This window comes from Pan troglodytes, chromosome 1 (genome assembly GCF_028858775.2).
Source record: "Pan troglodytes isolate AG18354 chromosome 1, NHGRI_mPanTro3-v2.0_pri, whole genome shotgun sequence".
NCBI lineage: Eukaryota > Metazoa > Chordata > Mammalia > Primates > Hominidae > Pan > Pan troglodytes.
Window position 1 is genome coordinate 220,752,757 of NC_072398.2, and position 25,042 is coordinate 220,777,798.

At 42.3% G+C, this 25,042-nt stretch overlaps 1 protein-coding gene, 1 non-coding gene and 1 pseudogene across 7 annotated transcripts in view; 1 reads left to right on the plus strand and 2 right to left on the minus strand.

The window, feature by feature from the left end:
• MTOR (mechanistic target of rapamycin kinase) overlaps nucleotides 1-25,042 on the plus strand; it is a 157,150-nt gene that overhangs the window by 20,426 nt on the left and 111,682 nt on the right. For all 6 annotated transcript variants that reach the window (XR_010148262.1, XR_010148265.1, XR_010148263.1 and 3 more), the window contains 10 exons: nucleotides 433-561; nucleotides 1,563-1,807; nucleotides 3,486-3,701; nucleotides 4,056-4,261; nucleotides 7,834-7,956; nucleotides 8,611-8,700; nucleotides 9,567-9,659; nucleotides 10,662-10,796; nucleotides 11,042-11,171; nucleotides 13,573-13,823. Coding sequence is in view for 3 of the 6 variants with exons in the window: in XM_016953950.4 (XP_016809439.2) it covers nucleotides 433-561; nucleotides 1,563-1,807; nucleotides 3,486-3,701; nucleotides 4,056-4,261; nucleotides 7,834-7,956; nucleotides 8,611-8,700; nucleotides 9,567-9,659; nucleotides 10,662-10,796; nucleotides 11,042-11,171; nucleotides 13,573-13,823 (1,618 nt within the window). In the remaining 3 variants the exon portion in view is untranslated. The remainder of the gene's footprint in view (nucleotides 1-432; nucleotides 562-1,562; nucleotides 1,808-3,485; nucleotides 3,702-4,055; nucleotides 4,262-7,833; nucleotides 7,957-8,610; nucleotides 8,701-9,566; nucleotides 9,660-10,661; nucleotides 10,797-11,041; nucleotides 11,172-13,572; nucleotides 13,824-25,042) is intronic.
• LOC107973485 (large ribosomal subunit protein eL39-like) lies at nucleotides 8,892-9,125 on the minus strand (annotated as a pseudogene).
• Nucleotides 16,124-16,230, minus strand: LOC112207005 (U6 spliceosomal RNA). Its single transcript, XR_002941483.1, has one exon. It is a non-coding gene; the product is annotated as a U6 spliceosomal RNA (small nuclear RNA).

Consider the following 25,042-nt stretch of genomic DNA (forward strand, 5'->3'; position numbering starts at 1 on the left):
GGGATTACAGGCGTGAGTCACTGTGCCTGGCCCCATTCTAAAGCCCAGCATTCTCATCATAGAAGAATTTCTTTCCATATGATGGCTGTGTACTGCCTTCTTGTCCCTGATGAACACATTGTTCAGCTCTCTTCCTACATAATTATCTCGGTGAGCACCACAATAACCTATATGGTATAGCTGTGTGAATTCAGAAAAAAGGCCCCTTCCTTAAGACACTTTACTGCCATCTGCTGGATTGTTGTAGAAATGTACAAATCTACAGTAATTGTGATGTGATGGGTCCCTTTGAACTGTGCTCTGGACAATTTGCATACCCATCTGTGGTAGCCCTGCCTGAGTAACGTGCTCTCCTTGCCCCAAGGTGATTTTGAGGTGGGACATTAAAGAATGTCATTATGTCTCAACTAGCCACTCTCCATTTCTCTACAGGAGGCAGAAGGCAATGCAGGTGGACGCCACAGTCTTCACTTGCATCAGCATGCTGGCTCGAGCAATGGGGCCAGGCATCCAGCAGGATATCAAGGAGCTGCTGGAGCCCATGCTGGCAGTGGGACTAAGGTGGGTGTCAGAAACCTGAGCTTGCCCTGTATCAGTGTGAGGCTTGGCCCCCAGTGTTGGGAATGTTAAAAGAGTGAGGCATGGTTGTTTGCACATTCAATTGGATGGACAGGATAGTTTAGACTAAACACACAGGCTAGTACTGAATCCTAGTTTCATCACTAGCTTTCTATATGATCTTGACTAAGTTATTTAATTTCCCCGAGCCTCATTTTTTTTTTTTTTTTTTGAGAAGGGGTCTCGCTCTGTCGCCCAGGCTGGAGTGCAGTGGCCCAGTCTTGGCTCACTGCAAGCTCCGCCTCCCAGGTTCACGCCATTCTCCTGCCTCAGCCTCCCTAGTAGCTGGGACTACAGGCGCCTGCCACCACGCCTGGCTAATTCTTTGTATTTTTAGTGGAGTTGGGGTTTCACTGTGTTAGCCAGGATGGTCTCGATCTCCTGACCTTGTGATCCGCCCACCTCGGCTCCCAAAGTGCTGAGATTACAGGTGTGAGCCACCGCGCCTGGCCTCATTTTTTTTTTTAATCTGAAAAGTGGGTGCAATAGTAATTCTTATTGCCTAGGATTGCTGTGGGTTCATGGTATAGTCACTCTTAGCACCATGCCTGGCATATAGGAAGTACTCAATAAATATTTGCAAATATTGTGTATATTATTATTGAGCAAGTTGCTTAAGCTTCCTAAACTAAGTTCTCTTCATCTGTAAAATAAGGACAGTGTTCTTAATCTGCTTCCCAGAGTGTTTGTTAAGACTTGGTCTTCTGTAGTGGCTGAATTATAGTGAGCAAGTCTTCTGTGGCAAGAACCAGAAACTCATAGATTGTTTGGAGACCTGAGACTAAGCCAAGAGAGTTTACACTTTTATTCTTATTTTATAATATCCTTTCTACTCTGAAGAACAGAGGCCTGATCCCCTTGCTGGGAGAGAAAGCTGTTTCTTCCCAAGAACAGACTGAGTGTCATGTGCCCAGCCCTTATGTGACTTGTTTCCTTCCCCTCAGCCCTGCCCTCACTGCAGTGCTCTACGACCTGAGCCGTCAGATTCCACAGCTAAAGAAGGACATTCAAGATGGGCTACTGAAAATGCTGTCCCTGGTCCTTATGCACAAACCCCTCCGCCACCCAGGCATGCCCAAGGGCCTGGCCCATCAGCTGGCCTCTCCTGGCCTCACGACCCTCCCTGAGGCCAGCGATGTGGGCAGCATCACTCTTGCCCTCCGAACGCTTGGCAGCTTTGAATTTGAAGGTAAGAAATTACAATGGCTCTTGCCAAGATAGTGAGAGATGCTGGAAACTTTGGGAAAGAAATGAAGGTATCTAGGATTCCTGGATCTTGCCAGGGTGCTAAAGACAGGGTAGCTGATTCTGTAGTAGCTCATCCTTCCTAGACTCTTTCCACGTATTGGTAATTCCTACTTTTGTTTCTTTGTCCCATACTGAGTTTGGGGGCAAATGGTTTGAGGGAAAGTATACGTTGATCCAAGGAAATAATGCTTCAGAGACAGATCCCCCTCACGTCCTCACTTTTCCACTTCTTTGTAGCTGAGATGGTATGTAATGCTTTGAAATGTATAAGTAGGGGCTTTTGGGTGTTTCCATGTCTATGGCAGTATGATTTCTTTTTTCTTTTCTTTTTTTTTTTTTGAGACAAAGTCTCTCTGTTGCCCAGGCTGATGTGCAGTGGCACAATCTCAGCTCACTGCAACCTCTGCCTCCTGGGTTCAAGCGATTCTCCTGCCACAGCCTCCCGAGTAGCTGGGACTATAGGTGCGTGTCACCACACTCGGCTAATTTTTGTATTTTTGGTAGAGATGGGGTTTCACCATGTTGGCCAGGTTGGTCTGGAACTCCTGACCTCAAGTAATCTGCCTGCCTCGGCCTCCCAAAGTGCTGGGATTATATCCATGAGCCACTGTGCCCGGCTGGCGGTATGATTTCTGAAAGTACTGTACTGTGTAGTTCTAAACTGCAAATAAACCCATAATAATACCCCACAGAGATATATTTCAGGGGGAGAAGTTGATACTTTTGAAATTTAAGATCATATAGGTAGTATTGGTCAAGAATGTGGGGAAACAAGCAAGTACAGAAAGCCTGAACATGCTGTCTGGAGACAGCCACCCATGGTTTCTCTATTGCAGTTCCTCCACTTAACATTGATTCACACCCATGATAATTTATTTCTAGTGAATAGAAAGTAGCTATGTTTAAACCCAGCCTACATAGACTCTTTGTCTGGTATTTAAATCCGGGAACTAAAAGAGGCAAGGTAAATTTGATCAAGAATTGTATTATCCTCTGAGAATGTAAGGGGTTGAGTTGGAATAAAACAAAATAATTTATTATTTAAAGGGAATATAAAAAGGCTAGGATTGGGGGATACCTTTTATCTGTCTCTTTGCTCCTTCACCACCCCCTTTTACCTTTCTGCTGATTGAAATCCCCCTTGTTACCCTTTAAAAGTTCTGGGTCAGGCCTGGCGTGGTGGCTCACACCTATAATCCCAGCACTTTGGGAGGCCGAGGCGGGCGGATCACGAGGTCAGGAGATCGAGACCATCCTAGCTAACATGGTGAAACCCTGTCTCTAATAAAAATACCAAAAAAAAAAAATTAGCCGGGCGTGGTGGTAGGCGCCTGTAGTCCCAGCTACTCAGGAGGCTGAGGCAGGAGAATGGTGTGAACCCGGGAGGCGGAGCATGCAGTGAGTGGAGATTGCGCCACTGCACTCCAGCCTGGGCGACAGAGCAAGACTCCGTCTCAAAAAAAAAAAGAAGAAGAGTTCCGGGTCAGTATCGTATTGATCAATGTCTAGTTGAAAGTAGAATTAGTAGCCTCAAAATGGAAAATTCAGCTAGCAAGCTGCAGACCTACCTGTCTACAGCAGCAGTGTTTATTCTGTTTTCTCTCTGCCTTTCTATCCAGGCCACTCTCTGACCCAATTTGTTCGCCACTGTGCGGATCATTTCCTGAACAGTGAGCACAAGGAGATCCGCATGGAGGCTGCCCGCACCTGCTCCCGCCTGCTCACACCCTCCATCCACCTCATCAGTGGCCATGCTCATGTGGTTAGCCAGACCGCAGTGCAAGTGGTGGCAGATGTGCTTAGCAAACTGCTCGTAGTTGGGATAACAGATCCTGGTAAGGCTTCCCAGACAGAAGGAATCTAGGGGAGTTAAGGAGCTTAGGACAATTGGGAGTAGCCAGTTTCATTACATGGCCTCTCTAGAGTTCTTCGGCCTCAACAAGCTGATATTCAGCTATTTCTCTGCCAAGGCGTGTTAGGCATGGCTACTGTAGCCTTTGGTGTAAGATAATCTACCTTTAATTCTTTTGTCTTTTACTCTTGTGAGTAGAGAAAAGAATGACAGAGGTTAGATGAGAAAAAGCATCTGGAATCTTCCCACTACGCTGATGGCAGTGGAGGTAGAAGCTGGGAAGGGCTGGAGTGATGGGATCATGAAGAAATGTTCAAAGGCTCCATTGCTCTTGCAGACCCTGACATTCGCTATTGTGTCTTGGCGTCCCTGGACGAGCGCTTTGATGCACACCTGGCCCAGGCGGAGAACTTGCAGGCCTTGTTTGTGGCTCTGAATGACCAGGTGTTTGAGATCCGGGAGCTGGCCATCTGCACTGTGGGCCGACTCAGTAGCATGAACCCTGCCTTTGTCATGCCTTTCCTGCGCAAGATGCTCATCCAGGTAACCGAGGTGATGGCCAGACCCACAGGCAGGGAAGACAGGACTCTCGCTGTGAGAACTGCTTGAGGAAGCGGAGTTGAGGACAAGGATGGGGGAGAAAGATTGAGGTACCTGGTAAAAGCCACATTTGTCTGCAAGGGTCCAAATGTTTCCCTGGCTTTATAATGGCAGTTCCAGTGCTCATCACCTCATGAGCCCTTTGTCAATATGACTCCAAGGTGGTTCAGAGTCCTCTCATGCAGCTCTTTCTTTTTCCTGGCAAGTTGCCAGTGATCCCATTTCTTGGCCCTCTTTGCTTGCTGGATTGATCTGCTGCAGATGGTGTCAGACTTCCCAGCGCCTCCCTATCCTTCAGCTCTCCTGCTTTTCTTGCTGGTGCCAGGTCAAGCACGGAGGCCATTGTTCTTCACAAAAATAACCAATGTGAGACCGTTTCCACTATTTGTTCTAATAGTCATTGCTCCAGTGTGTGATCCTGGCTTTCGTTCTTAAATAATATGAGAATGCCAAGCTCAGCTGCTTGGTCTGTAGCGTAAGGTAGAATTGCTCTGGAGACATGGCTCCTCAGTTTTTGTCTTCACCTCCCTGAGTAAGATCTGTGGCCTCCTGGTGAGCAATACATGGTCCAGTCCTGCCTGGTGAAGTTATTTCCACCTGCCTCTTGTGGGTCTCTATGTTGCTCACCCAGTCATTTCCTGTCCCCATTGCTCACTGTTTGCTTCCTGATCCTCCTTCATGGTTTGTTTTGAAGTAAACACTTTTTATAACATATAAGGAACTTAAACATAGAAAATCATTAATATATGTAGCTCACTCTAGAGAAATGTTGTTTGTTCACAATTTGTTATAAAGTGGCTGTAAATTATATCATCAGTCAACAAATTAGGAAGTTGTACTTATGTTGGCACTTCTATTTTTAGCGTAATGATTTATTTAACTGCCGGCCTGCGTTAGAAGTGCCTGTCATTTTAAGTCTTAAAAACATTCCTCAGTTATAGGAAGGAATAGAAATCATTGTTGAAGGCCGGGCGTGGTGGCTCACGCCTGTAATCCCAGCACTTTGGGAGGCCGAGGTGGCCAGATCACCTGGGGTCAGGAGTTCAAGACCAGCCTGGCCAACATGGTGAAACCCCATCTCTACTAAAAATAAAAAAAAAAATAGCCAGGCATGTTGGCAGGCATCTGTAATACCAGCTACTCTGGAGGCTGGTGCAGGGAGAATTGCTTGAACCCAGGAGGTGAAGACTGCAGTGAGCCGAGAGCGCGCCACTGCACTCCAGCCTGGCGACAGAGCGAGACTCTGTCTCAAAAAAAAAAAAAACGTGAAATCACTGTTGAGCCTGCCAGCTCAAATCATGCTAAGTTAATTTGGCGTAGAAATATCTCCTAAACGGCTGAGTGCAGTGTCTCATGTCTGTTATCCCAGCACATTGGGAGGCCAAGGCAGGCAGATCACATGAGCCCAAGAGTTTGACAAGACCAGCCTGGGGAACATGACAAACCACGTTTCTACAAAACATACGAAAGTTAGCTGGGTGTAGTGGTGCATACCTGTAGTCCTAGCTACTCAGGAGGCTGAGGTGGGAGGATCACTTGAGCCTGGTAAGTTGTGGATGCAGTGAGCCGTGATTGTGCCACTGCACTCCAGCCTGGGTGACAGAGTGAGACCCTATCTCAAAAAAAAAAAAAAAGGAAAAAATAAGAAATACCTCCTAATGAGAATATCAATATGTTCATTCTGTCAGCAGACTTTTTGACCACATGCTATGTTCCAGGTACTGCTGGGCACTGGGAATATAGCAGTCAACAAGCCAGGCGTGGCTGCAATCTTCTTTCTTTTTTGTTTTGAGATGCAGTCTCGCTCTGTCGCCAGGCTGGAGTGCAGTAGTGTGATCTTGGCTCACTGCAACCTCCACCTCCCAGGTTCAAGCGATTCTCCTGCCTCAGCCTCCTGAGTAGCTGGGACTACAGGCGCCCGCCACCACGCCCAGCTAATTTTTGTATTTTTAGTAGAGACGGAGTTTCTCCATGTTGGCCAGGCTGGTCTCCATCTCTTGACCTCATGGTCTGCCCGCTTCGGCCTCCCAAAGTGCTGGGATTACAGGTGTGAGCCACCTCGCCCGGCTGGCTCTAATCTTCTTAAAGCTGATATTAAGCTATCAGGCCATCTCATTTTTTCAATATTGCAGAGTGTGAAGCTCCTTTGAATGAATTTATGTACTGAATTTAGCCCTCGAAATGTTAAAATTACTCTTTTTTGTTTTTAAACTTTGATATAGATTTTTCCAAATTGAGGTGTACATTTTCATGCCTTGGTAAAGGCTCTGGTGTTTTGTTTTGTTTTGTTTTGTTTTGAGACAGAATCTCACTCTGTCACCAAGGTTAGAGTGCAATGGTGGGATCTCGTCTCACTACAACCTCTGCCTCTTGGGCTCAAGCATTCCACCTGCCTCAGCCTCCTAAAGTGCTGGGATTACAGGCATGAGCCACTGTGCCTGGCCGACTTTGGCCTTTCTTGTGGTCTTGGTCATCAGGGTGGGCATTGGTTATTGTTATTAGGATGCAGTGAGGCTCTCGGGCTCTAAGTGAACCTGGGGTTCTTTGGATTGGCCCTGCACTGCTGCAGATAGTTGGGCTCTGCTCCGTGAGGCACATTTCCTTGCAGTCAGCCATGTCTTCTTGGTGCTGCAGGTCTATTCTCAGCATCCCCTTCATTTCTTTTCCCTGTGGTCTGCTATGACTGGGGAAAACAGGCTGCCAAGGGAATCCAGAAAAGTCAGGTTATTAAGTCAGTAACCTAAGACAAAATGTAATGTTAAATTGTAGACTCCTCTGGGTAGCTGAGTTAACCTGAGCTCTGTGACATCTGCTTTTGTCACTGCTCATCGATTTCCTTCTGGCAGCTTTATCCAGAAATCTGTCTATATTATGCTGTCTATGTCACCATGAGCATGATATGCTGATTTGCTGGTGTCCTAAGGATGTCAGCTAGAACCAATGTGTTATCTCCAGTCAGTAAGGCTTCGGGGGATCCTGCCAGTGTGATCCCCACCTATTGAGGTTTATCTAGATATGCCCCAAACAGCTACAGAGTATCAGCACTTCTCTTGGCATCATAGCTGTTCTAACTGTTCTTTGATTCCTTTGCCATTATTTGTAGTCTTCAGTAATTTGCTGTCTGGACAAAGATTTTTCTCCCAAGGGGCCCTACCTTCTTTCCTCATTTTTATAGAACCCTACTCACAGCTCTCCCTGTTGGTCTTCTCAGTCTTCTCTGGCTGTGCTACATGGTTAAAAGCTCTGCTTTAGAGAGGACCATGGGACATTGGAGTGCTGTGATAAAAGGAAAGGGAGCAGGTTTTCGAATAGTTTTTCTTCCTGTCGCAGCTGTATCTAAGGCTGTTCTGCCTGTTGCAGAAATGTCTGTTGCTCATTGAGTATCTAGCAGCTACTTCATCTGTCGTGGAGGTCTGGGTTTTTCCCCCAGTTCCCTGCCACTTTTTCTGTTGGACACAGTCTCTCTCTAGAATGTCTTCTGCCATAGAGAACATATGAGCCTTTCTTCCCTACAGATTTTGACAGAGTTGGAGCACAGTGGGATTGGAAGAATCAAAGAGCAGAGTGCCCGCATGCTGGGGCACCTGGTCTCCAATGCCCCCCGACTCATCCGCCCCTACATGGAGCCTATTCTGAAGGTAACACAAACCGAGAGGCTGGTGCTTTCTCTGTGCGTTGTCATCAGCTCATATGGGGAGATGGGAGTGTTGCAGTGTTCACTAGTACACTGAACAAAGTAGGTGATTTCTTTGCTCTCACGCTTGGAGACCAAAGGGCCATATCAAGCACTTTCAGTTAAAGAATACCAAGAATCTTATCAGTTGCAGGAAAGTGCTGTCCTTACAAGAGGTAAGAGTTAATGCTTCAGGCACATCATCACAGATGTTTGGAAAGGAGAAGTAGTAGATAGTAGCATAAAATAGCTCGCCCAAAATGAGGAAAAAATGAGCTTGAAAATCTGAAACAACCTTCAAATCTCAACACATTAGAGTCACGTGAAGTCCTTTATAATGTATGTTAATCTGGATGAACAATCACTGAGACGCGGTTTAGAGGAGACATGAGAAATACTTTCACATTATGGTGCTTCCCAGCTCTCTCACATGTCAGACTTAGACTTCATATGGAGAAAAGTTTGAGAATTTACATTCCAGAGAAATCTTGGATTCATAAAGCCTAGAAGGAATTTCTTTATGACTGAGATGGTCTCTTGGGTGAATTTTACTTATATAAAAGAAAGGTTTCTAGTAGAGTCTAATCTGCATTCATTTTCTCATAACTTCTTTCTCTAGGCATTAATTTTGAAACTGAAAGATCCAGACCCTGATCCAAACCCAGGTGTGATCAATAATGTCCTAGCAACAATAGGAGAATTGGCACAGGTAAAGGGGCAGCTACTTTTTCCATAGCGGAGATAGGGTGGAAAAGAAACTCACCTCTAAGGAAGTCAAAATACTATTTTTTTTTAAATGAAAGGTCTCACATATTTATTACGGAACCCAGCCAACAATGCATTCATAACAGATTCAGAGAGAAATAATATATTCTCAATAAAACATGTCCAACTCTCCAGATAGTGGTGACATTTTCAGCTTGATATGGTAATATCATTATGACCTTCAGACAGCATAAATATGTGTGCCATCTCATGTGCAATTCCTTATAGACCCGGCTTGGTTCTTCTCCAATGTCTTTTTTTGGAGTTGTACCTGGTTTTATTACCAGTTTTCATCCGAATCCACTGGGGAATGGGACGATTTTACTTTTGTTTCTTGGCCAGGAATTGCTTAATTCTGAAAGTCTTGTGAGAAGAATGGCAAGAATCAGAGTCAGGCACACACCATGATGGTGGAGAAAGGAAGAGAGGGCTTTTTAAAAAAATTTTGTAATTTTATTTATTTGTTTTTGAGACAGTTTCACTTTGTCCAGGCTGGAGTGCAGTGGTGTGATCTCGGCTCACTGCAACCTCCATCTCCTGGGTTCAAGTGATTCTCGTGCCTCACCCTCCCAAGTAGCCGGGATTACAGGTGTGTGCCACCACACCTGGCTAATTCTTGTATTTTTAGTAGAGATGGGGTTTCACCATGTTGGCTAGGCTGATCTGGAGCTCCTGATGCCAGGTGATCTGCCCTCCTCAGCCTCCCAAAGCGCTGGGATTACAGGCATGAGCCACCGTGCCCGGCCTCCAAAATACTTTCTAATGCCAGAATTTCTAACCCTTTCTGCCACCCTCTTTTTCATTTTGCAGGTTAGTGGCCTGGAAATGAGGAAATGGGTTGATGAACTTTTTATTATCATCATGGACATGCTCCAGGATTCCTCTTTGTTGGCCAAAAGGCAGGTGAGTATTACTGCTTCCTGATTGAGCAAGACAGACCCCATGAGTCTAGGGACTTTGCTTCTCTTTATTCACCTTAGTGTCCTCACCCAGTGCCTAGAACAGAGTGTGACACATAGTAGGTGCTCAAAAATATTTGTTGAATGAGTAAAAGTTAGAAAGATTTGAAACCAGAATTACCTGTTGTCCTGACCCAGAGTCAGTTTCAGTAATTATCGGGGCTGACTAGTGCCATTTTGTCTATACAAAAGAAAATGCAGGTCAATTGTCAGAGCCCTAGCTCTCAGAGGGAAAAAGAAAGCCTTGGCCACTGCCTATGAGGGAACAGAAGTTTAGCTCATCCTTGCCCAGCCCTGGTTCTGCTTTCCCAATTTGAGGCTATTAGATGACTAGACTAAAATTAAGAACAGTCTTAATTTATTTCTGGGCATGGCAGCTCACACTTGTAATCCTAGCACTTTGGGAGGCTGAGGCAGGAAGATTGCTTGAGCTCCAGAGCGAGAGCAACCTGGGCATGATGAGACTTTGTCTCTACTAAAAAAAAAAAAGAGCTGGGCATGGTGGCGTGTGCCTGTAGTCCCAGCTACTTAGGAGGCTAAGATGGGAAGATCACTCGATTCCAGGAGATTAAGGCTGCAGTGAACTGTTATCACACCACTGCATTCCAGTCTCCAGTGAGACCCTGTCTCAACAACAACAAAAAATCTTAATTTCCTTTTGAATCTCCTGTTAATCATTTGGGATATGGAAGAATGATGTGTTTTCTTTGAGAAAGCTGGGAATTTTCTTTGTCTCTTGATCCAGTGATTGTTGCAGGGTTGTGTGCTTGATCAACCTTGGTTTTATGCCCTTTTGGGATTTCTGCTCATGGTTAGTGTCTTTACTGGAAACCTCTTTTCTTCTTACAGCCTCTAACACTTCATTATAATCATTATACAAAGAGTTCAACTATGCTTTCTTTTCTCTCATACTGGCTCATTGAATCGTGTTCTTGTGCCTATCCAGGTGGCTCTGTGGACCCTGGGACAGTTGGTGGCCAGCACTGGCTATGTAGTAGAGCCCTACAGGAAGTACCCTACTTTGCTTGAGGTGCTACTGAATTTTCTGAAGACTGAGCAGAACCAGGGTACACGCAGAGAGGTAGGGGACGTGGCAAACTTGGTCTTTAAAGACTTTGCTGGGACGATGGCAAGAGAGAGAAGGTTGCAGCATTAACATGCTCTGACAGTGTCAGTCAGACTTCCTGTCCCTCTCCAATTTTGTTCATGTAGCTGGTCATTTGGATATGAATTGGGGATTATGTAACCTGAGAGGAGTATCCGTGATACTTGTTGTAATCATGTTGTGATGACTGTTTTCTTTTTTCCCTCCCCTTTCCCACCCAGGCCATCCGTGTGTTAGGGCTTTTAGGGGCTTTGGATCCTTACAAGCACAAAGTGAACATTGGCATGATAGACCAGTCCCGGGATGCCTCTGCTGTCAGCCTGTCAGAATCCAAGTCAAGTCAGGATTCCTGTAAGTTGGGGGTAGCCATGAAAGACTTGCCAAGTTCTCACTCACAGAGCCCTTGCTGGTTGTGTTTAGAAAGTCTGGAGCTGGATTACTGAGAAATTATAGGATATTGGCTCATGTAGCAACTTTTGAATGAAAAGTCAGTAGTTTCTTCTTGAATCCCAGAAGGGTTGCTGCTTCCCATTGTGGCCAGAGTCCTCATGTCTGTCTAGATTCTTTGTCAAGGGTTGGCATGCCAAGTCTGTCTGCTTTTTGATGCCAATGCAAGAGATACACATTATCACCCCATCACCTCTATCTATCTCTCATTCTTTCTTAGTGCCTCTTTGATGGTTCTCATTCCCATGGTATCTACAGAAGAAGAGGATAGAATTGATTATTCCTGTTTTAATTGATAGGGAAATCAGAGGCGAGGCTCAGGGCCATAGGGAAAACTAGCAGCAATCAGAAATTTGGGGCTCTTTTTTCCATGAAATGGTCTGGCCCAAGAGCTGCACTGCCTTTTTTTGTTTGTTTGTTTTTGAGATGGAGAGTCTTACTGTGTTGCCCAGGCTGGAATACAGCACTGCAACCTCTGCCTCCCGAGTTCAAGCAATTCTTCTGTCTCAGCCTCCCAAGTAACTGGGACTACAGGTGCACACCACCACACCTGGCTAATTTTTGCATTTTTAGTAGGGAGGGGTTTTGCCATGTTGGCCTGGCTGTTCTCAAACTCCTGACCTCAAGTGATCTGCCTGCTTCAGCTTCCCAAAATGCTGGGATTACAGGCATGAGCCACTGTGCCTGGACGCCTTTTTTTTTTTTTAAAGGTTTGTTTTATTTTTAATTGACTCAGGGAGGGGGAATAGGGAGAGGTTGGTGAATGAGTGCAAGGTTCCAGTTAGACAGGTGGAATAATTTCTGGTGGTCTGTTGCCCATTGCCTTTTATTGTTTTTATTTTAACTTAATTTTATTTTTTTGGAGACAGGGTCTCACTTTGTCACCCAGGCTGAAGTACAGTGGCATGATGTAGCCTCGACCTCCTGGGCTCAAGTGATCCTGCTGCTTCAGCCCCTCAAGTAGCTGGGACTACAGGCGTGTGCCACCACACCTTGATACTTTTTGTATAGCCCGTTGCCTTTTGACAAGTAGCCTGAGTGAATGGGGGTGGGGTATGGGGTTGCAGGAGGGTTTTCTAGACTTAACCCATATTCCCTCAGGGCAGGCCTATTTCTGACATTGAAAGGAATACTATGCAGCCATAAAAAATGATGAGTTCATGTCCTTTGTCGGGACATGGATGAAATTGGAAACCATCATTCTCAGTAAACTATCGCAAGAACAAAAAAACAAACACCGCATATTCTCACTCATAGGTGGGAATTGAACAATGAGATCACATGGACACAGGAAGGGGAATATCACACTCTGGGGACTGTGGTGGGGAGGGGGGAGGGGGAGGGATAGCATTGGGAGATATACCTAATGCTAGATGGCGAGTTAGTGGGTGCAGCAAACCAGCATGGCACATGTATACATAGGTAACTAACCTGCGCAATGTGCACATGTACCCTAAAACTTAAAGTACAATTAAAAAAATAAATAAATAAATAAAATAAAATAAAATAAAAAGAAAGTTAACATTGATTCTCCCAACTATTCCAGGAAAATATTATTACCCCAAAATAAATTGTTTCTGAACTTTCTAGATGGGATCATATTGCTTCAGATTTCTTCCTCTTCTGGTGTTAGAGAGGCATGCCTGTGATGTCATTCTGTCAGCCCCATAGCTGTTGAGAGCAGGGCCTGAGCCATGCTGCTCCTGATGTTCTTCCTTATTCATGGCACCAGTCAGCCCAGCTCTTCATCTGTTTAGTTCTTACCCTCCTCGCTGCACTCTTCATGTTAGTATACCTCCCTCCCTTGCCGCTGCCCCCGCTGCCACCGTCAGAGTCCTTGAGGTCCTTACTGTTCAAGTCAGGTAGGTAGTATTTGCCTACCAACTTGTCTGAATTCCCTAGGGGAACCAAGGAGCTGCTGAACAGATGTTTGCCTAATTTAATTCCCTTTACTTTATTTTGGGGGAGTAATTATTTTTATTGATGGTTTCAGTTATGAAGTTGTGAACGGTAAGAAGCTAAATTAAACAGAGCAATTTAGAGAAAACCAACCCATCATATACTGTTTTAGGCTTTTGTGGTTTGAGTAATAGAAAAGCCAAAAACCGTTTACTCCTTGATGGTGAGAGGCTATTCATTGGTTCCTAATAGTGAATTCCCAACAGTGTTAGAACATACTAGGAAGAAAGATATGAATGCTAATGTCTGTTAGGACGTTGTTTGTTATTTTTGTTATTAACCGTGCTCTGCCTGAAGTCACGTCATGCCATGTGTAGCTCTAACACTCTCTGTTGTTTTGTCCTAGCTGACTATAGCACTAGTGAAATGCTGGTCAACATGGGAAACTTGCCTCTGGATGAGTTCTACCCAGCTGTGTCCATGGTGGCCCTGATGCGGATCTTCCGAGACCAGTCACTCTCTCATCATCACACCATGGTTGTCCAGGCCATCACCTTCATCTTCAAGTCCCTGGGACTCAAATGTGTGCAGTTCCTGCCCCAGGTCATGCCCACGTTCCTTAATGTCATTCGAGTCTGTGATGGGGCCATCCGGGAAGTAAGTACCTCAAACCCCAATCCTTCTCTTTCTCCTCTGCACCACACATGCACAGATCCATCTGTGCTTCAGCTTCTTAATTGTGCATTCTCTGTGCCCCTGAGCCTAATGCCTTCCTCCCCCTTAACTCCCAACATATAAAGTGTACAATCAGCTCACTCCAGTGTCCTGGCTAAAAGGGCCAGGTGCAGTGGCTCACACCTATAATCCTAGCACTTTGGGAGGCCGAGGTGGGCAGATCACCTGAGGTCAAGAGTTTGAGACCAGCCTGGCCAACATGGTGAAACCCCGTCTCTACTAAAAATACAAAAATTAGCCATGGGTGATGGTGCACGCCTATAATCCCAGCTACTCAGGAGGCTAAGGCAGGAGAATTGCTTGAACCTGGGAGGTAGAGGTTGCAGTGAGCTGAGATCGAGCCACCGTGCTTCAGCTTGGATGACAGAGTGAGACTCTGTCTCAAGAAAAAGATGGCTAGAAGATGAATAGCCTGGGGGAGGAAAAGCATTGTCATTCTCAGTAATCTAGAGTTCAGTCTGGTTGTAGATGCCCCACAAATAGAAAATCAGTCTGGATTTCTGGTTGCTCCTTCATGACGAGATTTAAGTCGTAACATTTTTAGTGAAAATACTACACAGGTGAAGTTGAATGCTTCTTACTGGATCTCATACTGCCACCAGTTGGTCCCATTACTGTTGATCCTCAGTGCGAGCATGCGGCCGAATAGGTGTTTATCCGATCTCTCCATTGTAAGCTTATCTGTTTTCCTTTGTCATTAGTGAGTAATCTGTGGGGTGACACTTTGAGACTCCATGGCTATCCTGTTCCTCAGCTACCTTCCATCCGGTGATTTTAGCATCCGTTGATAATCCTCACTTGAGTTGATTATCACACTGGTGGTTGCAAAGTGATGACTTTCTAATTTTGCTATTCCTTCTCCATTTTATTAGCTGGCAGCATTTTTCTGTGAAGAGGAATTTTCCCCTCCCCCACCTCTCATTCTTGCTGTTTCTTGTGTCTTTCTTTAAACCACAGAATATGCAAAATGGTTCTAAGATTATATGTCCCTACTACTACCAACCACAGATCTAAGTAAAGTTCAGAGTAGCTTTGTAGTTCCTGTTATTCTTAGAATACACTCTACTAAGGGTGTACAGTCAGAGTACTATGTTTAAAAGATACCTCAATTAGTTACTTTTCCCTCTGATCATATTGTCAACATGATGGACATTTAGAGGAGATAGCATGTTTTTAGAAATTATGTTTCCTAACTTTGTGTCTGGAGTATAGACATACTGTTTATTTGTTTCTATTGTATTTATAACTATCAACCTAATTGAATTTTTTTTTTTTTTTTTTTTTTTTTTTTGAGACAAAGTCTCACTTTGTTGCCCAGGCTGGAGTGCAGTGGTATGATCTCAGTTCATTGCAGCCTCTGCCTCCCAGGTTCAAGCAATTCTCCTGCCTCAGCCTCTTGAGTAGCTGGGATTACAGGGGTGCACCACCAAGCCCGGCTAATTTTTGTATTTTTAGTAGAGACAGGGTTTCGCCATGTTTGCCAGGCTGGTCTTGAGCTCCTAACCTCAGGTGATCCAACTACCTCAGCCTCCCAAAGTGCTGGGATTACAGGCATGAGCCACCACGCCTGGCCGGAATTCTTATTAACTCTAATAATTTACCTGTAAATTCTCTCAGGTTTTTACTCTATATAATTATATAGTCTGGTGGGCGGGGGCGGGGGTGGGGGGAAGAAAAATTTAAAAAGGAAGTTTTGTTTTTTAGTTTTAATCTTGTAAACCACCACTTAGTGACACAGTAAGGAAAAATAATAAGTAATAAAAAAGTAATAAGACCTCTACTACCATGTTTTTGGTTTTTGAGATAGGGTCTAGCTCTGTTGCCCAAGCTGGTGACACAGAGGTTGCAATAGGTGATATGGGCTCACTGCAACCTCCACCTCCTGGGCTCAAATGATCCTCCCACCTCAGCCTCCCGAGTAGCTGGGACTACAGGCATTTACAACCACACCCAGCTGATTTTTTGGGTTTCGCCATGTTGCCCAGGCTGGTATCAAACTCCTGGGCTCAAGCTATCTGCCCACCTTGGCCTCCCAAAGCACTGGAATTACAGGAGTGAGCCACTGTACCCGGCCTACTTCCATGTTAATTAGATGCAGTGATAGTGGAAATCTATAACCTTGCTCCTGATTTTAATGGGACTGCTGTTAAGATTTCACCATGAAGTATAATATTTGTTGTAGCTTTTTGGTAGATATATTTTTATTTTATTTTTATTTTTAAAAAAATATGGAATGCTTCACAAATTTGCCTGTTATCCTTGCATATGGGCCATGCTAATCTTCTCTAGATTGTTCCAATGCTAGTATATGTGCTGCCAAAATGAGCACTAGATAGCTTTATAAAGGTCAAATATTCTCATATAAAGAGAATACTAAAGAGTTTTATTATGAATGTATATTGAATTCTTTAGTCTGTAATAATCATATGGTTTTTCTCTTTTAATGTGTTAAATATGTTGAATCACACTGATAACGTGTTCTAATGTAAGAATGCGGGCATTCTTATATTAAAACCACCTTGGTTATAATGTATTTTTAAATTTCGATCTTATGTCAGTTCAGCTTAGAATTTTTGGATCTGTGTTCTTGATTGAATTGGTCTGTAATTTTCTCTTTCTTAACTATGGGCTCAAAGATCTGTTTAGCTTTTCTGTATCTACTTGAAGCAGTTTTGGCTACTTTTTTTTAGGAAGCTGTTCATTTTGTCTAAGTGATAAAACTTGTTGACATGAAATTGTTCACACTGTTCTCTTACATTTTAATTTTTTAAAGATTTTTTTTTATGCCCCAGAACTGAGTGGATTATGTTTTAGTTTTCTACTAGAGATTTGTTAAAGCATTTTTCAAAGAAGCAACTATTGGCCAGGTGCGGTGGCTCATGCCTATAATCCCAGCACTTTGGGAGGCCAAGGCGGGTGGATCATCTGAGGTTCGGAGTTCAACTCCAGCCTGGCCAACATGGAGAAACCCCATCTCTACTAAAAATACAAAAATTAGCCGGGCATGGTGGCACATGCTTGTAATCCCAGCTACTCAAGAGGCTGAGGCGGGAGAATCGCTTGAACCCGGGAGGTGGAGGTTGCAGTGAGCTGAGATTGTGCCATTGCACTCCAGCCTGGATGGCAGAGCAAGATTCCGTCTCAAAAAAAAAAAAAAAGAACCAACTTTTGACTCGTTGATCTATTATTATTTTACTTTTTCTGCTTTTTAAAAAAAATTGTGTTAGAATGTTAAGTCATTGTCAGTCTTCTTTTCTAATGTAATCTCTTAAGGCTACGAATTTCACTCCAAGTATTAACTGCTTTCCAAAATTTCTTAAAACTTACATACCGTAAGATATGTGGGGGGAATATTTAAAATAAAAAATTTATTTATTTATTTACAAGTCAGATAAAATTTACATACCGTAAAATTCATTGATTTTTAATATATTTACAGAGTTATGCAATTATCACTAATAATCTAATTTTAGAAAACTTAAATCACCCCAGCAAAAAACCTCCTGTCCATTTTCAGTCATTTTCTGTTTCTGCCTCATCCCTGGGTAACTACTAATCTGCTTCTCTCTCTATAGATTTACTTTTTCTGGGCATTTCATGTAATTGGTGTCATAGAATATGTGGTCTTTTGCATCTGGCTTCTTTCACTTAAAACTTTTGAGGTTCATCCATGTGTGGCATGTATCAGTAGTTCATTCTTCCTTTATTACTCAGTAGTGATGTAGTATTTCCATTATTGTCCAGAAATATTTTCCAGTGTTAGAATTTCTTCTTTTACCCTTGAGTTATTTAGAAGTGGGTATTTTATTTGTAAACTTAAAGGGTTTTTAATTTCTCTTTTCTATATTGATTTCTAACTTAATTGCATTGTGTTTATGATTCTTTCATGCTTGCTGGAACTGCTTTAATGGTCTAGTGGTTGGTTGATTTTCATAAATACTTCCTATATCCTTGGGAATACTTGTGTATTTGCTAACGTTATGGACAGGGTTTTACATAAGTCATTAGATTGAATTTATTACTTATTGTGTTCAAATCTTTTGTGTCCTTCTAATTTTTGTTTGTTTGATCTATCAATACTGAGAGAAGTGAGACAAAAATCTCCCTTTACATTGGTGGGCTTTTTTCTGATAGTTTAGTCAATCTTGTTTTATGTATCTTTGAGATTATATTACTAGATGCATGCAAATTTTAAATCCTGATATCTTCCTGGTTAGTTGACTCTTTTATCATTATGCAATAATCCTTCTTATCTTTAATAATACCTTAAAACGTATTTTACGTAACATTAATATAGCTGCACCAGCTTTTTTTTGGAGGTATATGTCTTTTCCAATTCTTTTACTTTTAACTGTCTTGTGACTTTTTGTTTTGGATGCTCTCTTGTAAATATAGCTAGATTATCTTTTTAATCCAATTTAAAAATGTTTGTCTTTTAACCAGTGCATTCTAGGCCAATTGCATTTATTGTGATAGCTGTTATATTTGGGTTATTTATTTTATTTTATTTTATTTTATTTTATTTTATTTTATTTTATTTTATTTTGAGACGGAGTATCGCTCTTGTTGCCAGGGTGGAGTGCAATGGTGTGATCTCGGCTCACTGCAACCTCTGCCTCCTGGGTTCAAGTGATTCTCCTGCCTCACCCTCCCAGGTAGCTGGGATTATAGGTGCATGCTACCATGCCCAGCTAATTTTGTATTTTTAGTAGAGATAGCATTTCACCATATTGGCCAGGCTGGTCTCAAACTCCTGACCACAAGTGATCCACCCGTCTCGGCCTCCCAAAGTGCTGGGATTACAGGTGTGAGCCACTGCACCTGGCCATGTTTGCATTTATTTCCACCATCTTACTTAGTGCATTCTTTTTGTCCTGCTTTGTCTGTTTACCTTTCTTTTTTGTCTTTTTCTGGATTTGTTTGAGCCTTTATTTTTTATTTCATCTTTTGCCTTCACTCATTGGCCACCTTTAATTTTTCTTAACATTTTGTAATAGACTATTTCAATCATGAATATAGTAGACAACCTATTATATTAGATTCTCACATACCCATCAGTAATTACTAGCATTTTGTCAATTTGGTTTTATCTCTTACCTCCATCGCCTTTCCCCCCGACACATGTACATACATTTCTGCAGTATTTTAAAGCAAATTACAGGTATCATATTATTTCACCAATACATACTTTTTCCCATGTAACCACAAGTATGACACCTACAAAGCTAACAATCATTTCTTAGTATTATTTAATACCAACCCTTCTTCAGATGTCCCTGATTGTCTTAAAAATTCATTGTAATTTGGTTTATTCAAATAAAAATCTATATAAGGTCTACATCTGGCATTTGGTTGATGTATATAATTCTTTCCCCACTTATTTACCTTTTCCCTCTACTTAAAAAAAAAAAAAAAAGTCATGTATTTGTAGAAGAAACTAGGTCATTTGTCCTGTTTCTCATACTGGATTTGGCTGATTGTATCTTCAAAGTGTCTTAATTTCCTATAAACTAGTTAGATTTAGAGGCTTGATTAGATTCAGGTTCTGTTCTTTTGACAAGAGATACTTCATAGATTACAGTACTGTATACCTCCTATTTCAACATTTAGTAAACAGATATTTTCGATATGACCCACTGCTAGTGATGTAAAGGCTAATCAGTGGGTTCGGATATTGTCATCTGATCCATCTGTTATAAAGTTCCCTATCAGCCTTTTTCCCAGTCATTTTAGCATTCATTGGTAGTTATTTCCTAGAGCTGTTATTTGATTAGGGACTGCAAAATGGTGATTTTCTTACTTATATATATATTTTTTTTATTAAAAAAAATGTTTTTTTCCATGACATATCTCTCAGGAGGTCCTGAGAACATGTGCCCCAAAATGGTGATTTTCTAATTTGATTATTCCTTCTGGATTTATTAGCTAGAAAGTTCTTTAGAAATAAAGAACTTGGCTGGGCATGGTGGCTGTAATATCAGCACTTTGGGAGGCTGAGTTGAGAGGATTGCTTGAGCCCAAGAGTGTAAGACCAACCTGGGCAGCATAGCAAAACCACATCTCATTTTATTTAAAACATTTTTTTAGGCTGGGCGCAGTGGCCCACGCCTGTAATCCCAGCACTTTGGGAGGCTGAGGCGGGTGGATCACAAGGTCAGGAGATCAAGACCATCCTGGCTAACACGATGAAACCCCGTCTCTACTAAAAATACAAAAAAAATTAGCCAGGCATGGTGGCAGGCACCTGTAGTCCCAGCTACGTGGGAGGCTGAGACAGGAGAATGGCGTGAACCCGGGAGGTAGAGCTTGCAGTGAGCCGAGATTGGGCCACTGCACTCCAGCCTGGGTGACAGAGCGAGACTCTGTCTCAAAAAAAAAAAAAAATTTTTTTTAAATAAATTTTAAAAAAGAACTTTATATAATCAACTACTGAGGTAATTTGAAGTGTAGATCATGTAGGAAAAGCAGAATAAATGCATGAATCTTTCCCTTTATCAATTTATCAATTTTTTAGTATAATGAGTCAAGCCTCTAACAGCTTTTCAGAGGTGACCCAGGCACCTTCCCACCTCCCAATCCTACCCTCATTCTTTGGAGTATCAGTATGAACTCATGAAGATACATATATATATATAATTTATCTTTATTTATACTGTAAACCAAGTTGGTTGCACAGTCACTCAAAGAAGACTGTCAAGTGAAAGTCATTTAGTCATCTTATTGTTAATGCTAATATTGGTCATTTACTTTACTACTTGTGTGTTTAAAAAAGATACATATATATATGTAATCTCACTAAAAGAAATCAGAGCTCTCTATATAGAGTATTTCTATATATATAGTATATATATGTATATATACACTATATATATGTATATATGTATATATACACTATATATATGTATATATAATATTTCTGTTCATTGCAGGCACTAATCTTTTTCACAGTCAGATTGTCCTGATCACCCTGGCTGTTGTGTCCTTTTTACATGGCCCGGTAGACTTTCTTGCTTTCTGGCGATAAAAAATTACTCCAAGCGTATCAAGTATATTTCACTCAAACCTGGGCATAGCCATTTCCAAGGAGCTCTGATTTCTTTTAGTGAGATTACATACATATATATATTTTTTATAGATGTAAATAGAAAATGACCAATGTTAGTATTAACAATAAGATGACTAAATGTAGTTTAAGACTTTCAGTTGATATTCTTCTTGAGTGATTGTGCAGCCAACTTGGCTTATAGTTATACTCATTTGTTTCTGTTTATTTTCAATTTTTAGAAATTTCCTTGAGTTTACAAAAAATTTAGGCTGAGCGTGGTGGCTCACATCTGTAACCCCAACACTTTGGGAGGCCGAGGCAGGTGGATCACTCAAAGTCAGGAGTTTGAGACCAGCCTGGCCAACATGACGAAACCCCATCTCTACTAAAAATACAAAGATTAGCCGGGCATGGTGGTGCATGCCTGTAGTCTCAGCTACTCAGGAGACTGAGGCAGGAGAATTTCTTGAACCCGGGAGACAGAGGTTGCAGTGAGCCAAGATTGGACCACTGCACTTCAGCCTGGGCGACAGAGGAAGACTCCATCTCCAAAAAAAAAAAAAAATTAACTTTTATTTTAGTTATATAAGACATTAACATAGTTCCAGAGCTAGAACTATAAATAAGATCTTATCCAGCAACGTCTAGCTTCTGTCACCATCTTTATACCTCGTTTTCTTCCTTTATTATTTCCTATTGCTGCTATAACAGATTACCACAAATTTAGTGGCTTAACACAGATTTCTTATCTTACAGCTCTCTAGGTTATATTTCTGACATGAGGTCTCACTGGGCTAAAATCAAGATGTTGACAGGACTGTGTTCCCATCTGGAAGCTCTAGGGGAGAATTGTTTTCCTTGCTTTTTCTAGCTTCTAGAGCACGAGGAGTTGGACAAGCTTGTTTTAGAGGGTGCCTGCGTTCCTAGGCCCCCTTCCTCCATCTTATTAAACATTATTGTCGTTTTATGTCGTGTTTGTTTATATTCATCCACACATATTTCATGTCTCATCACCCTGTCTTCCATATTAGAGCTTTCTCCTAGAATCATATTCTTTCTTCATAGTACAAATTCCTCTTAGGAGCATTCATTGAAATAAACTGCTCTTATCTGAATAAGTCTTTATTTCACCCTCTTTTTAAATCTTCATTTGGAGATTTAAAAATTAAATTAAAAAATTTATTTTTTAGCCAAGAATATTATTCTAGGTTCTCCTACAACTGTAGATACGATCCCACTTTCTGACTTCTTTTTGTTGCCGTTGAGAAATCGTGAATCCCTTTTACGTATTTTTTCTGTGGCTTTACTTCTCATTGTTTTGTTATCCTGAAGTGTTTACTATTATATATCTAGATGTGAATTTCTTTTGATTATCCTGTTTGAGACTTGGAGGGCTTCCTGAATGTGAGGATTGGTATCTTATCAGTTCCTGAGAAATTCTCATCTATTATCTTTTTTGGAATTTTGTCCTTATACCCTTCTATTTTTTTTTTTTCTTTCTTTTCTTTTTTTTTTTTTTTTTTTTTTGAGATCAAGTCTCACTCTGCTGCCCAGGCCGGAATGCAGTGGTACGATCTCGGTTAACTGCAACCTCCACCTTCCATGTTCGAGTGATCCTCATGCCTCAGCCTCCTGAGTAGCTGGAACTACAGGCGTGCACCACCATGCTGGCTAATTTTTTTTGTTTTTTGCATTTTTAATAGAGACAGGGTTTTACCATGTTGCCCAGGCTGGTCTTGAACTCCTGTCCTCAAGCAATCCACCTGCCTCATCCTTCCAAAGTGCTGGAATTATAGGCATGAGCCACTGTGCCCAGCCTTATTCCCACTTTTTTTAAGGCATTTTAAACAGACTAAATTTTCTGTTGAATACTCCTATTATATATAAAATTCTTAGTGGGTCTGATTGTGTATATTGTTTCTGAGAAGTCATGCTTGTAGTGGTCTGTTTCCTCACGTGTTTTATAATTTCAAATCATATAGCATATTCAACTGGGCTTTCCCTGGAGCAATACTAGAAAATCTGCTCTAAATTTGCATCTCTCCAGAGAGGATATGCATTTACTTCTGCCAGGTGGTCCATGAGAACTTTAATTTCTTGGCTTAGAGATTCCCAGGCCACACAGTTAGTGAAAATAAATCCCTAAACCTGTACAATAGATGCCTGAAATTATGAACTCTTAGGGGAGGCATTTTTCTGCCTAGACCCCACATCACAACTGGCAAATTTCTTTATCTCCTTTTACCAGTGGACAGATTTTTTTTTTTTAACTCACCATTTCTCTTAATATGTAGCTCTTTGAAAGTCTGGCTTTATGTGAGAGGCTTTAGTTCTTTTTTTTTTTTTAAACAGGGTCTCACTTTGTTGCCCAGGCTGGAGCACAGTGACATGATCTCAGCTCACTGTAACCTCACCTCTGAGGCTGAAGTGTTCCTCCCACCTCAACCTTCCAAGTAACTGGGACTACAGACACATGCCACTATGCCCAGCTAATATATTTTTTTGTACTTTTGGTAGAGACAAGGTTTTGCCATGTTGCTCAGGCTGGTCTTGAACTTCTGAGCTCGGGGTGATCTGCCTACCTTGGCCTCCCAAAGTGCTGGGATTACAGGCATGAGCCACTGCGCCTGGCCACTTCAGTTCTAATAATCTTATAATCATGTTTATATTTTTGTACTTAATTTTAGGCTTTTCATAGTGGGGGAGTTTGGAAGGAGATCTAGTGCATCATATTTTCAGGAGCAAAACTGTGTTCTTTTAAAATACTCATGTTTCGAGCAAAAAGAGAACACATGTGAAAGGCTAAGGAAGAAGAGGCAGCTCCTCTAGCTCTCTACTCAGCATTGAGGTGCTTGCCTGTCCATGTCCCTTGGGCAGCTACTCCTTATGAATAAGCCACGGAAATGCTCCCTAATCATGCCTAATAAAATGGCACCAAGGACCAGGAAGCTTGTTTCCTCTTTCTGTCTCTCAGTTTTCTCTGACCTCCCCGCCATCTCTGTAGGCCTGTTTTCCTCCAGCTTAGGTTTTCTACTTTCTTTCAGGCTTTGCATAACAAAAATTTGCCTGAAGAACCTTTATATTTAGTCTCATTTTCCTTGATCTTTGTAATAACATTTTTTTTTTTTTGAGATGGAGTCTCGCCCTGTCGCCCAGGCTGGAGTACAATAGTGTGACCTTAGCTCACTGCAACCTCCACCTTCCAGTTTCAAGCAATTCTCCTGCCTCAGCCTCCGGAGTAGCTGGGATTACAGGCACATGCCACCATGCCCAGCTAAATTTTGTATTTTTAGTAGAGATGGGGTTTCACCATGTTGGCCAGGCTGGTCTCAAACTCTTGACCTTGTGATCTGCCCGCCTCAGCCTCCCAAAGTGCTGGGATTACAGGCGTGAACCACCGCGCCCGGCCTGTAATAACATATTTGTATAGGGACCACTATACATATTTGTATAGGGAATCACTACAAAACTGTAGTGATTCAATTTGGGGGATGGTTGGGACCAGGAGATAGGTAGAAATGAGCCTACTGAGTCAAATGTGTGCCACATGGGGACCAGGCTGTAATCACCTTAGAAGTCAAAGTTATCATTAGGGAATATGTTCAAACTCTTCTTTAAGCCCAATCCTGTATGTCCTATCGATCTTGCCTCTTTGGGTAATGAGTACTATAAGTCCATTACTCACTGTTTGAGATAGCACTTTTTTTTTTAAGTAATGCTTTTTATTTATTCCAACTTACCCGACTTGCATGTGGATAGGAGTGAAAATACATATGTTCATTTTCTAAATTATCCTTGTTAATGGAGAGAAACAAAGGCAGAGAGAGCTGTAAAAATTTGGGGAAGGGGGCCGGGCGCGGTGGCTCACGACTGTAATCGCAGCACTTTGGGAGGGCAAGGCGGGCGGATCATGAAGTCAAGAGAGCGAGACCATCCTGGCTAACACGGTGAAACCCTGTCTCTACTAAAAAAATACAAAAAAAAAAAAAAAAATTAGCCGGGCATGGTGGCGGGCGCCTGTAGTCCCAGCTACTCGGGAGGCAGAGGCAGGAGAATGGCTTGAACCCGGGAGGCTTGAACCCGGGAGCTTGCAGTG